Source organism: Hipposideros armiger, unplaced genomic scaffold (genome assembly GCF_001890085.2).
Source record: "Hipposideros armiger isolate ML-2016 unplaced genomic scaffold, ASM189008v1 scaffold_253, whole genome shotgun sequence".
NCBI classification, from domain to species: domain Eukaryota; kingdom Metazoa; phylum Chordata; class Mammalia; order Chiroptera; family Hipposideridae; genus Hipposideros; species Hipposideros armiger.
The window spans coordinates 2,477,057-2,491,334 of NW_017731603.1; the positions used below are offsets into that span (position 1 = coordinate 2,477,057).

Genomic DNA, 14,278 nt, shown 5'->3' on the forward strand with positions numbered 1-14,278 from the left:
CTGCAAGGTCCTTGGAGATGAGGTCCATGTCTCATGTATCTTTATAAACCCTAGCTCAGCACAATACCAGGCCCAGTAACTACTCAATCAAACTTTACTAAAATGAAATGCTTTAGGGATCCTCTGATTTCCAGGGCATACAATAAATTGAAAATGTGTAACAAAAAATTACGATGATGAAAAATTTAACTATCCGATCATAACTGCCTAATTTAAAATACATAATCAAGAGAGAGTTCTGAGTCTAAAAGAAGGTAAAAGAACACTAATATCTTTTATGATATTGGATGAGAGAGGGACACCAAGCCTATTCCTCCCCATAGGAATATTGCGGAGAAAAAACTGAAGGGATTTAATTAAGTCATCTTTATCCAAGTTTGACTGTGGTAAGTAACATTTATATTATGGAAATAAAAGGACGCAGTTAGTGCTTTTTGGCCAAGAGTTAGGGGAAGAAATAAACCATGACAGTGGGTAAAACTACTACTCTAGGTATAATTATCTTAAGAGATCATTTCTATAAGCAAAGCTGTTGAAATGGTGGGAGGGAAATGTGTCAAAGTATATTTAACTCTCAAATGGGTCGGTGAGAATGGAAGGGAATTTAAAAAATATATTGTTATTAACCTTCCTATGTATGGTAATAAGAAAAAAAAAATCCAGTTTGGCAGAATTTATGTGAAAAAAACACCACTTACACTTCTATCATGCCAGTATGTACCAGGCTTTGTGTTAAGAGCTTCCTTCACATGCTGTATCCAATTCTCACAAACTAATCTTGTAGAGATTAACATTATGTCCTATAGATGAGGAAACTGAGATACGGACTGTTTAAGGAATTTGTCCAACGGATTTGTATCCAAATAAGTCTAATGATAACTCTTAATTTTGGAACAAACGTGTTTCAAATTTTAAATCTACTGGTTCTGATATAAGCCGAATCTCGCCACACTCTGTTGGTGGGGGAACTTAAAACTCAGATTGCCCCCCACCTTCAATTTTCCCTGCTTTTACTAATTTTTTTCACTTAACAAATGATGTTTTCAGTAACAAATTCAATGGCTAATGGGATTAAGTTCTAGAATTTACAAATACGTGTGCTTCAGCGTTTTCAATACAGGGGACATAATTTTAATAAACAATTTTAAACATTTATGTTCCTGGTTCCTCTACTATCTCTAGGAAATGAAGGAATTCCTTTTAGATTAGTCTAATTTTTAAGGATGAAGCTTCTACATAAAATTGTATACGAAAACAAACAAAAATATGCTATTAGGTAAAAACAAAACGAAACAAAAAAACTAGTACCCATCTAAACTTGTTATATGAAAAGCTGCATTTAACAAAACTGGGATTGCCACGCACGTTTTTACTCTACTAGCAAGAACCAGATTTCTAAAACGAGTGAAAAGTGACGTGAAAATTTAGTAAAGCGAAAAACGGCTACATAAAGGTACTAACTAGTACGACCGGCTCTTGAGCTAACTAAAGGGGGGGAGGGACGGACGCACTTCTGAAGGCTAAGGCTGCGCTGTTGATTTCTTAATGGGGATGTGATGTAATACTGGAGAGCTGCCGTAAGAGGGAAAGGGGCAGGCTGACAAAGGGAGTGCAGATGCCAGAGTGCGGGACCAGGCTGCGGCGGCGGGGAAGGGATGAGTCACTAGGGAGCACAAGAGGTGTAGCCCACAAAGAAGGATTTCACGGAGCAGGGAAGTGGCTCGACAGAGGACACGGGGAGAGGGCCAGAGACGAGCGATAAGACAGCTAGCAGGGAAGCAGTGTGACATCTGGCGTGCGAGCCGGCAGGGGGCAGAACTAGCAGGATGTCACGTGGAGTGGGCGCTACGGGAGCCGAGAGGGTGGCGTGCGGACCGAGGGGGGTCTCTCCCACCGCCTGAAAGACTGCGTTACTCACAGGAGTCGCGGACTCTTCTTGCCCTGAGCTGGAGACGGGGGCTTCGCGGCCTGAGACTGCTGCCCGGGGGCGTCCGAAGGCCTGGCGCTGGGGCTGCTCCTCCGCCGGCGGGGATACTCGGCCTTCCTCCGGCGGGACACAGCGGCAGCGGCGGCGGCGGCCGCTGCAGCGGCCCGGCCCCGGTCCCGACCTCCCCTCAGCACGCGGCTGCTAGTGGTCCCCGCGGGCGCCGCCGCCGCCGCCGCCTCAGGGGGCTGCTGTTGGGGCTCCTCTGGAGCCGCCTTGGCCGCCGCCGCCTCTCCCCCTTCCCGGTCCTGCTGCTCCTGGGGTCTCGGCTCTTCCGTCTCCCCCGGCATCGGGGCTCGTCCGTCCCCCACCCCCTCGTCCCAGGCGGCGGAGGCGGAGGCGGCGGCGGCCGCGGCGCTGCTCCCCCCGCCCCCCTGCCTCCCGGAGCGTCCTGCTTACTCTTCCTCTGCGCTCCTCTCTCCCCCCCTCCCCTCCGCCCGGCTCCGAGGGCGCCCCCCCCACCCCCTGCCACTCAAGGGCCGCTACTGCTGGCGGAGCGCGCGCGCCCCCGACTAGACGCTCAGCGGACCAATCGGCGAGGAGGAATGGTTTCCTCGCCCCGCCCTCCGCAGTCTCTCACGCAGCGACGTACAGGGTTTTCCCTTGAACCAATCAGGGAAGGGTTCCAGCGGAGCGCGCGAGGTTTCCTTCCCCGCGCACCCGTTCTCACCGTTAAACGGCTGCGTCTCGCGACAATCCTAAAGTGACCTTTTTCCACCCTCCGGAGCTCCACGCGCGCTAGGGGCAGTGGGAGGGGTAGGTCTCGCGAGGAGATTGGTGGGAAGAAAACGCACCTCTTTCCCCGCCTCGCGCGCACCCTGGAGTGGCTGCGCGCGCACCTGCCTCCCTAAGGAGTCGCTAATGACACAAGGGCTCTAGCCTTCTAAGCCATGGAAGTAGCCTCGGCGTTGTTCTGCCTCCACCCTGACCCCACTCTCCTGTATGTGTCCTTTCTGTCCCCAGCGCTGCCAGGTCTTGCAGGGAGAAAGGGGAAATTTTTGAGCTGTCGCTTCTCCTTTAAGAAAAAAAGCCCCGTCGGCTGCCGGATGAAAGTCTCAAAAAATGGCGGCGGTAGAACAGAGGCGGGGTCGTGAGGGCAAGGAGGACCCGCCTCTTTGGCGCATGCGCATGATTAGCTTGGCCAAGGGCATCCTGGGAGATGAAGTCCTACTTATCCTATGCTTTAGGAAAAAAAGATAGGAAACCACAGGAAAAGAGGATGCTGGGGCTTTTCTGACTGATGCACGATGGGGGAAGTAGTTTTGTATCTCCACTGGGCTTACTTTTCCAGGGAGGAAGTGTTTCCGGGTTAGGGAGCGACGCCTGCGCAGACCCCGCGGCAAATGTTGAGCCAGTTGGTAGTCAGGGTTTCCTGGGAAGATTTTTCCTTATTTTTTTTGCTTGGCGTTGGCGAAGCATGTATGGGGTGGTCACGGAATAGCCCTTGCCTTGGTTTTGGTTAGATGGCACCTCCTCTGGGGCTAGCCTTCATGTCAGCAATATTCGTCTCGTCATCCTGTGTCTGACCTACTAACCTGTAATCCCTTGGAGGTCAGGGACAATTTGGTTCCGTCGGGTCCTCGGGGGCCTAGCAGAATTCGCACCACACTTGATTTTTAATAAAAGTTTGCGGAAAGAATTGTGGAGTTGGTGCCTGCTAGACATTGTCGAGACCAAGGAGCTGGCGTTGGCTTCTTACGTTGGCTGTGGTCCCTGTGACTAGAGTCACCAACCCGGAGAAACAAGGCCTTCCTTACGCTCCCTTCCTCACGCTTCCAGCTCTGAAGCCACCTGCTTCTGCGGTTTTTAATGTTTCTGCTGCACAGGAAGCGCGGTCAGATTAGCAGCTTTGTCAGAATTTCTCTTTCGTCCACTAGCGTATGCAACTGAATCGTCCTAAAGCATTAAACGGGAGTTTCCATTTGCTTATCTACAAGTTGGCATTTGGGGATGGCAGTGGGCCTCTTGCGTTCTTTCCTTTCCTCCTTTCACCCATACAATCAAGGAGTGATTCACAGAACCTGTTACTTACCCTGGAAAAGAAAGCATCCTCAGGTAAAATGCCCGAAAGAAGGCGGATAGAAACAAGATCTGGGGATCCAATTCTAAATTTCACATTAATCATTCAGTTAAACTGCAGATAGGGTTCAATATTTGCAAGCCAAGTACTGAAGAGCATTTTTCCTTCCAGTATCTTGGCTAAGTTACCACCTAAGATTAGGGAAATGTTTTCTATTTTCTATTGAGTGTTTTTGCACTTTCATGGGGCTAATGGCATTTCAGTTGTAAAAACTGGCACAGTGTGGATAGGAATTTTTCCCTCATGTTTGCAGTGAGCAGACTCTTTTGGAACAGCACTGACATCCAATGGCTGCTTAAAGTAATGCAGAATGGGAATCTCCATTAAAAGACTGTAAAACAATAAATAAATGTATTGAGGTGGCAATGGTTAGTAAAATTACATAGGTTTCAAAGTGCACATTTGTATAATGCATCATTTATATATCACCTTGTGGGTTTACCATCCAGAGTCAATTCTCCTTCCATCATTGTATATTTGACCCCCCCTTACCCTCTGGTAACCACTAAACTGTTGTCTGTGTCTTTGAGTTTTTCTTTCTTTCTTTGTCTTGCTCCTTTGTTGCTTTCAGTTTTATATCCCACATACGAGTGAAGTCATATGGTTCTCGATTTTTTCTGTCTGACTTGTTTTTGCTTAGCATAATCTCAAGATCCATCCATGTTGTGGCAAATGGCAGTATTTCATCTTTTATGGCAGAATAGTATTCCATTGTGTATGTGTACCACATACTCTTTATCCAATCATTTTCCGAAGGACACATTGGTTGTTTCCATGCCTTGACCACAGTAAATAATATCTTAAGAATCACTAGGGAATGGAGAAAGAATGATTCCTTTAGATCACCTAAAAAAAAAAAGAAAGACGACTGTTGTAGAGGAAAGTTTATAGGCTTTGAAGTCAAAATGTGGATTTAGTAGTAGCAAAGCTACCTATTAATTCTATTTAGCAAGTTACTGTTCCTTGAATCTATTTCACCACTGGTAAAAATGGGGATGATACAGCCGTGAGCTGCCAACAGGTGGCGGGATGGCTCAGCTAAAAAAAAAAAAAAAAAAAAAAAAAAAAAAAAAAAAAAAAAAAAAAAAATGGGGATGATATCTATTTCACAGGGCCATAACTATAGTTCTTTACATACCGCCTTCCCATAGGCCTTTTGTAAATGTTATATTTCATTCAAGATGAATAAAATCAGTTTTAAAAAAGGTGAAAGTTAACCTCAGCACCACCTTTCAGAAAACTGCTATAAAACAATGTAAGTAGGCAGGAATTATGCTTAATTGGGATGTCTGCAGCTTAGCACCTCGTGTCTTAAATCTTCCAGTTTCATTCTTTATGACCCCTATAGTTATTGGCATTTTGGACCACTGAAATAAACCAGAACCTGAGAATCCAAATGTGAATATGCCTCTGCCACATTTAATGGATTGCAGTCTATTCAGGAAATCAGGTAAACATAATTTCTGAATAATTAAGTACATAAAGACAGCAAAATGAATTAGGTGCTAGTTAACTCTGATGGAAATCTTATGAAGGAGGTTATGCGTCCATGATCCCTCAACTTCAAAAAAATGAAAAAAGGTTCTCTGATGTACGGTCGCAGTGGGATACCCACATTGGGAGAAAATATAAATGCCAGTCTGCCATTTCCATGAATTCAAGATAAATTTTGGCATGTAGTCAGTGCTCAAATTTTTCAAAATTAATTTTGAATCTTAATCACCCTGGTCAATGCACCACCAGAACTCCAATTTTAGTACCAGTCTTTCTATGTCAGCCCCATTTTTAAAACTCTGACCTATAAAAAAGAAAAAAAAAAACACCTCACCAAATCAAAAGAGAGGAAGTGCTAAGCAAATACAGGAACCAAAAAGGGTGATAGAAGCTGCTTCATGCTGTCTCATTCAGTTCCTTTGTGGTCCTCGTCTTCAGCACATGCCAAAGCAGTTCCTCACAACCTGTGGGACCAGCGCATCTTTGGTGTGTGACAATGGAAGAGTTGGGTGAGTGAGGAGCTTCTTGGAGGAGAAACTCAGAGGGAATACAGACTTGGCTGCCATCTCCATGTGTGGTGGGGTGTGCTGCTAGCTAGATGGAGGGCAGTGCTGGCAGATTTTGTTTTCACTTCTCTCCCGACCTCAGCCCAAACAAGAGAGAAGCATGAGGAACTGTGATTGTTTGGGGGAAATATGGGTTCACTGTTTTCAGTAGCACAAAAGGCAGAGAGTTTGGTGCTAACCACAGAGTAAACTGTGTACAAATACTTTTGGATTGAATTATAATTGAAGTTGTCATTTTGTTATGAGCATTTGCCCCTTGGGGGCTACTGGAGATCACAGGGTGATCACACAGTTGGCAACTGCAGAGATATGATTTGAGGAGAAAAAGAAAGGAAAGGGTGTTATGAGGAGAAGAAATAGTAGAAGAATGAGGGATTCACAAATGTTGGAGAAAGGCCAGGGTGGTTTCATTTGTTCCAAGATCTAGTATTAAATCAAGAAGACATAGCACTATAACTCCAGTGATTTTGTTGCTAAGCTATTTATTCAAAAGAGCTCTGAAGAAACAGATTTCTATGGCCTGCAAATATGATACCACTTTCCATTCCAAGGCAATTAAAACCAGCAGTGAAACTATTGGCCACATTGCTTGAGAGAGATCCCTGATTTCAAACTTTTGGCGTAATGAAAGGTTTGTCATTCTTGGGACTCATTCCATGTCCTCCGCCAACTTTTGTTGCTGGCTACCAGGCTCACTCTGAGTCACTAACCCAGTTTCCAAGCTGTATTAATTCCACAGGTCCTGGGTTTTGGTATATTTGAGGTATGTCAAAAGTGCAAACAACAATGACAAAAAAGCATATGTTGCATATTGTCCTTTTAAAAAATTGTTTGGAGTGTAATTTGAGAGCTGGAGGAAGAGAGAAAGGAAGGCAAATTAGAGGAGGGAAGAGGAAAAGGTGGTGTTTGATAAATACGTATTGAACTGTTTCGGAGGTAAAGTCTGTTTTGATACTTGAGGTAAGAATATATTTTGGAGTCGGGGTGGAATCCAAATTCTTATCCTGTGTGAGGGCTGGGGAATTTCACATTTCACCTGAGATCCACTAGAGCCCAGCTCTGCTTTTTTATTTTAGGGATGCCTAATGGCTTTCATGCAGGTAATTCCAAAAGGAACTAATACTCAGGGACTAAAGCTAAAACTAGACATTTTAAAATATGTTAATCCCTTTAGTGTCTGAAGCAATCCTCTAAAATGGGTATGATCCACTTTTTTCTTTTTCAAATGAGAAAACTAAGAAAAGCAAAATAACTAGTTCAACGTCACTCTCAGGAACCCTGACACCACAATGGATTAAGCTACAAGGTATTCTCATTTTAGAAGCATGTTGGCTCAGGTGCTCTGGCCGAAAGAATAACCCAGATAAATAAGTAAGTAAATAAATAAATACATAAATAAATATTTGCACCGTTTCACATTTCCTGAGCAGGATGGATGTTAGAGAAATCTGGTCCAGGAATGTAGAAAGTACCATGCAGCCTGGAAGTTCACATTCCTGTAGATGGTTCAGGCCACTAAACCTCAACTACTTCAAATTGTCATCAGCCCAGTAGCTCCCTGAAGACTTAGGGTGAGTCTCTCTTCCTGCTGTGGAGAAATAGTGTGGAGGATGGGTCGGCACAAGGCCGGCCAGTATTTCCTCTCTGCTTCGGGACAAGGGGATGCTAGATAAAGAGAAACCAGGAGCAGATTCTTCTGTGAATGAGATCATCACAGCACAGTGAGACCCCCGAGACCTTACTTTACTCCTTTCATGTTAATACTGATAATCATTTGATTTCCACAGATGAAGGGCTACAGAGAAGGACTGTGGAGATTTCAGGCTAGTATCCCCTACCACCAGTCATCCCGTTATTTGTCATACTGAAATTAGTCATCTTCAAATTACAGAGTCTGGCAAAAGGCAAGATAGTCTTGGGGTGTTGGTGATACGTGCACTCAGGAAACAGGAAGAGAAGGCCTGTTAACTCATGACCCAGATGGGAGAGTCCTAGTAACCTTGACCAATGTGTGCTTCCAGGGATAACCTTCTACTCTAAGTAGTATGGTTTGTTCCTCTTGTAGGGGGTCTTCCCTCTATCCTAATCTTTATTATAAATTCCTTTTTATTTTGAATCCAAGAGGATCAATGACTTTGGGTTGGAGCAAAGTTTAGAAAATAGAAAAGAGAGGGGCTATATCTTAACAGAAAGACATAGACTAAAAATTTGGAAGTGAGAATTTTGGCATTCAGTCTGGCTAAAAAAGTTATGAGGAAAGTTTTATTTCTACCTTCTTTTTTTCCTTTAAAAGCCTTTTATTATAGGAAATTTAAAAATATACAAAAGTAAAGAAAATAATTTAATGAAATCTGATGCACTCATCAACCAGCTTAAACAAGTGAGTCCTGGCCAATCTTATTTCATTTATACACCTACCCATTCCTTTAATTCCTATATTATTTTAAAGCAATTTCAGACATTATATAATTTCATCTGTAAATATTTCAGCATAATCTCTAAAATAAATATATATACTTACACAAATAATTATAATACCAACATCACACCCACAAAATCCTTAATAGTAATTCCTTAATATCATGAAATATCATTATCACACCTAAGATATTAACAGAAATTAATGTTATCAAATATCCTTATCACATGTATAATGAATTAATAGTATTTACTTACTATTATTGAATATCCAGTCAGTATGTAATATTTCCTGATTGTTTCTTTTTTGGTTTGCTTGTTTATTTAAGGTTCATATACTGAAATTTGTTATAAGTCTCTAACATCTCCTTTAATCTATTGGTTCTGCCGCCATCTCTTTTTTCCATTAAAACTTATATGCTGAAGGATAATTTGTCCTGAATAATTTAATTCAGTTTGCTTATCTCCAAAGTGGTGCATAAAATTCAATCTTTTTGTGAGATGGATGATTTAGAAAGATCTGTAGAAGATTTCATTTGTAAGAAATAATTAAACCTTTTCTTATGCCATCAAGAAACACCCATCTCTCCGACATCTGAAATAAATGAAAATCTGTGTTTTTCATGACATGTAAATTTCATTTTCCTCATCTGAGGACTTCAGAGCTAGGCAGATCTTTAGACATAATATGATCCAGTGCTTTGCAAACTTTTAAAAACTACAATCTGTGGTAAGAAATCTACTAGAGAGTCACTAATGGGTCTCAATCTACAATTTGAAAAATACTACTGTAATATAATGGTTTCATTATGTTGATGAGGAAACAGCTTCAGAGAAGAACATGTCATGCTCAGAGGACCCAGAGAATCCATGTGAGAATGGGGCCTGGAATTTCTCACGTGAAATTAATGGAGGGTCTGGGGCACAGATAGCCCAGGATCAGACAGCCACGTCCTGCACTCAGCAGCAGTGTGACCTCAATTTATTTGGCTTTTTCTTGATCTACAAAATAAGGACAATAATATCACCTGCCTCAAAGACTTAAGATGACTAAATTTAATATATAAACTCCTGACCATAGTGCCTGACATGTGTTAATTTTTATTAGTTATTATTAATTTTACCATAACAGAAAGATAATAACGTAATACTTGTAAAGTCCATTGTTTTTTTTTCCAAGAAAATGCAAGAGAAGTAATCTCAACAATTTGGCTTGCAACATCTTGCTTAATTTTGTAACATCTGTTCTCCCCCCCGCCCCCATATCCTCTCCTCCCCACACCCTAAAAGACAGAATACTCTTTGCTTTGATAATTTTGTTATGTGCTTGGAATATAAGGGGAAAAAATCATCAGGATTAAGAATAAATGTAACTGTCCTGGTATATTTTGAAAAACTGTAATACAATTGCCTATATTTTTCTGAAAGGAAAAATACGTAGGATTTGCTTTTTTCTAATTGGGGATTTTTATGGCCAACCCACTCCCAAATGAATGATAAAAATTAATACCTTGCAGTAAAAGAGGTCAAGTTGTAAAGTGAGACTATGAAACAGAATGCAACCTTAGGAAATAAGGAACCGGTCACAGTATTTGGAGGCTTAAGACATTTCCTGGTAGAATAGACCACATTCTTTAAGTACAATAAGGAGTAAGGAAAGATATTTGAAAATAGCCTTACTGCAAGAGAAGAGGGAGATGAATAGAGGCACAGTGGGGCTATTTAAGGGGAAAATTATTCCAGAAAACATACATATTCTATATCATGATTCTCTTGTGTCTTATGCTATAGATGCTTTATTGGAGGAACTGGAACGCTCCACTCTGGAGGACGTGAGTGAATACTCCAGCCCAGCCCCTCTTCCCGTGGGTCAGCATTCCAGAAAGGACAGTAATCGTGCCGAAACTTCAGAGACCCATTCCGTTCAGGATGACACAAGCCCTTTGCCGGTAACGTTTGATCTATTGGAGTGCTTTTAATGTAGATGTTTGCATGCATTTATAACAATGAATTGTATCTCACATCAAATGATGTAAAAGGACAATCACGTCCAAGAAAGAGAACAACAAAAATCCCCCGGTGGTTACGTAAAGGTGATTGTTTTGGAAAGAGGAAGAGAATTGAGAAAACCATCCTAGAACAGGGGTCAGCAAACTGCGGCTCGTGAGCCACATGCGGCTCTTTGGGTACGTTCCGTATCAAAAGTTTGCCGACCCCTGGAAGAGCCAATCCTGTCCATCCCAACAATTTAAAAATTATTCGAGACCCATAAATATATTTTTACAAATAAGGAAAATTTAAAGTAATATTATAAATGAAACTATGATAGTTTTATTTTCATTTTCAATTTTATTTCAGAGCCACGTGTACGTACCCAAACAGCCGCATGTGGCTCGCGAGCCTCAGTTTGCTGACCCCTGGTGGCTCTTCCGTCTCAAAAGTTTGCCGACCCCTATCCTAGAAGACTAAGCCTTTGAGAACCAATTTTTTTTTCTAATGAGGGCATAGTAATAGAGTATTCCCTAATTCACTTGGGATATTCTGATATTACTGTCAGTAAGGCCAGAGATCACCTGGGCAAAGCCCGGTGCCAGCTTAGACAAGTCTTTTTGGGGTCATGTATTAGGGCCACCACTTTTCAAGTCTTATTTGCTGCCGAATATATTAAGAAATTCAGTTATTAGTATACCCAGAGATAATGAAGCTCTAGGAAACTAACACAAACAAACTAAACTCATAAAAGAGGATGTATAAAAACACCAGAAATCCAACTTATTAATCTCTGGTTCGAGTTACAACCACCAAATAGAACAGATGCTAGTTATTTGCTGATATATGTATTCCATTCCTGAGGATAAGTCTACTTTATAATTAGAAGGTTGCTTGCTAAGAATGAAATTAGTGTAAGAGGAATTAAGTAGATGCTCTTCATATCTGGTGTTTTTTAACTATGATATTCTGAGTCCTCCCTGTACACAAGTACATGAAACCACCAGTGACACAGACCTGAAATTTGAGTCCAGGGGCAGGTTTCCCCTTTAATGTTCTTCCCTGCAACTACACAGATAGAGTTTTAAGGCGGCGCGTTTATCCCTCTACTATTGTAGCAAGCCATTGTCCTTGTTCTCCCTGCTGGATTATAGCCATAAGCCCCTAACTGGTCTGCTACCCCTGCTCCCCTTTAATTTATTCTCAAAATAGCAGCCAGTGTGATCCTGTAAAATTCGATCTTGTCATTTTTCTGCTCAGAACTCCACAATGAATTCCTTTCTCATTTGGAGTAAAAGTCACAGTGTTGGCACTGACCTTAGTAGGGTATCCATTTGTTTTGGTTCATTTGGAACCAAGAGCCCTTGGTGTGTGCTGGTTTATTTATTAATGACATCCATTTATTGTCTTTTACCCCAGATTTTCCATTTTGTAATAAAGTTTTCTGATTAGCAATTATATTAAAGTAAACCAGCATGGGTTACTAGACCTCCATGAGGTTCTTCTGGCTTCTTTCATGGTCTCATCTAGCAGCATATAAAACACACATACAGTGAACAGAGTTCTTATTTTATTATGATTAAATCCAAAAGATGTCTAATGATAACCCATCTCTCTTTTCCTGATCTTGTTCAGACAAAAACCTAAGTGGTAGCACCCTTTTAAGAATAATATGCAAGGTGCTGACTGTTAAAGCTAAGAGCTCAAGCACAGCAGTCAGGGCTACCTAATTCCTCTGGTCTTAGGTGATTATGGCAGGAAAATTTTTTCCCCTGCTGGCCACTTGGGGATATACCACCACTGAAGCCCTGCTACGTTCCCTGTGGTGGTGTATGAGATGCCCAGATCCTCCTCAAGGTCAGAAAGAAAAATGGGAAATTGCGGCTTAATGTCACACAAATTCTGTTTCGAAGACAGAGGCTAAGCAGGCTTGACACAGAGTGGGGGATAATCTAAATGTTTATGTTGAAACAGTTTTGTCATTAATTGTATTGTGAAATTATAACTATTTGTTTTATCATTTGGCGATGCTTTTTACATTTTGCAATACATGCTTTTAGCAGCATTTGACTCAAAACCAAAACCAAAACCAAAACTACACATTTAATTGTCTCATGGAAGTTGATGACCAATGTGTAATTTGCACAAAATATTTGTCAACATTTACTGTTTACCATGGAGGCAACTAGCGATATCACCATGCCTTCAAAAACCAGAAGACACAGACATGGTAAAGAAGCATCACCATCTGCTTCAAAAGTTAATACTTAATTTAAGAAGAATGTGTGTGGAGATGATGAGTGAATATGTGTCTGTGGGAGGTGTGTTTACAGGTCCTTGTGAGGCACACCTTTCCATTCGGGTCAAATGACTCTTCTAATTTGCTCATTTTCAATTCTAGCTTTTCTTGTGCTTGGCAGTAAAGTGAGCTGGTGATGATCAATGAGTTGATTCCCTTTGCAAACCATCAAATGAGGTCAGATTTATATCAGTGTCCACAGAGACCTCAGTTAGAGAATTTGTTAATTCCAAAATGGTTTCATTTTTTTCATCTAATTCAAAGGATAAAAAACAAACAAACCTATTTAGAAGTTCATTCTTCTGTCAAAAACAAAACATCTGACATTATTAATGCCATTGTAAATTTAATTGAAAAGTTCAACAATGAAGATGAAACGTTGTTGATTTTGGGGAGGAGTGATAATAGGAATACAGCTTTTGGTGGAGCACAGCATTGTGGTAAAAACAATGTTCTTACATGCTGAAAACTCTGTGGAGCAGAAATGTATTTGGAATTGGTTATGATGTGCACAAAATTCATGACTTCATTCAAACAAGCTGCAACATTCCACCAATCAAAATAGAATCTGCAATTGTTAAAAATTACAAATATTATATATATATATACAAATCAAAGTATATATGCATATATATTTTTTGAGTATACACACACACACATATATATATTTTTTTTATCTATAAAATTTTTTTATGGCACAAGGTGATGTTGAATCCCAAAACATTTCAAAATGGCTGTATGTATTTTCTCTCTGTAGTGCCTGTCATCAGTTGGATTTTAGAAATGCCTGAGGCTTTGAGAAACATCTTTGTAAAGCAGCCTGAGTTTAGTTCACATTATGTGCAAAATCAGTTGGAAACATTTAATCAAATTATTCAATGAATGTGGCATGAAAATTCAGCTTTTGAAGCTTTTAGCAAGTTGCAATTACGTAAAACAAAGCTTGCAAAAAGGCAAAAGCTCAAATTTCTGCCTACAAAGCCAGGGAGGAATTGAACAGACCAAAAGATGAGAGCTCAAATGGTTTAATTACCTAGTCTGAAAATTGAGCTTTGGAAAAATCTTGACTTTGACAGAGCTTCTAATTTTAATTGGATAAATTTATATCCTCTACCAGAATGGGATGAAACTGTGAAGGCCTGTGATTTTGCAGCATCTACATGTGATGAAATGTTAAAAAGGATCACACATAGAGACAACTTAAGAGCTCTGTCTTGTAAAAATATTATTGAAGAAAGGCACTTGGTATCCAGATAAACCCAAGACGTTAATTTGAAAAAATACATGCACCTCTATGTTTATTGCAGCACTATTTACAATAGCCAAGACTTGGAAACAACTGAAATGCCCATCAGTAGATGACTGGATTAAGAAACTGTGGTACATTTATACAATGGAGTATTACTCCGCTATAAAGAAGAATGAAATCGTACCATTTGCAACAATGT

At 40.9% G+C, this 14,278-nt stretch overlaps 2 protein-coding genes across 3 annotated transcripts in view; one reads left to right on the top strand and one right to left on the bottom strand.

Moving 5' to 3' along the window:
* Positions 1-2,406, bottom strand: part of ZFP91 (ZFP91 zinc finger protein, atypical E3 ubiquitin ligase) — a 38,505-nt gene extending 36,099 nt beyond the window's left edge. Inside the window, exon 1 of one of the 2 annotated variants that reach the window (XM_019656004.1) lies at positions 1,919-2,406. In XM_019656004.1, coding sequence (XP_019511549.1) covers positions 1,919-2,274 — 356 coding nt within the window. In that variant the 5' untranslated portion in view covers positions 2,275-2,406. The remainder of the gene's footprint in view (positions 1-1,918) is intronic. The other variant, XM_019656003.1, reaches the window with a different exon arrangement.
* A 3,496-nt stretch (positions 2,407-5,902) lies between these two features.
* Positions 5,903-14,278, top strand: part of LPXN (leupaxin) — a 22,890-nt gene continuing 14,514 nt past the window's right edge. Inside the window, exons 1-2 of the mRNA XM_019655969.1 lie at positions 5,903-6,067; positions 10,334-10,491. Of these exons, the coding sequence (XP_019511514.1) occupies positions 6,055-6,067; positions 10,334-10,491 (171 nt within the window). The 5' untranslated portion in view covers positions 5,903-6,054. The remainder of the gene's footprint in view (positions 6,068-10,333; positions 10,492-14,278) is intronic.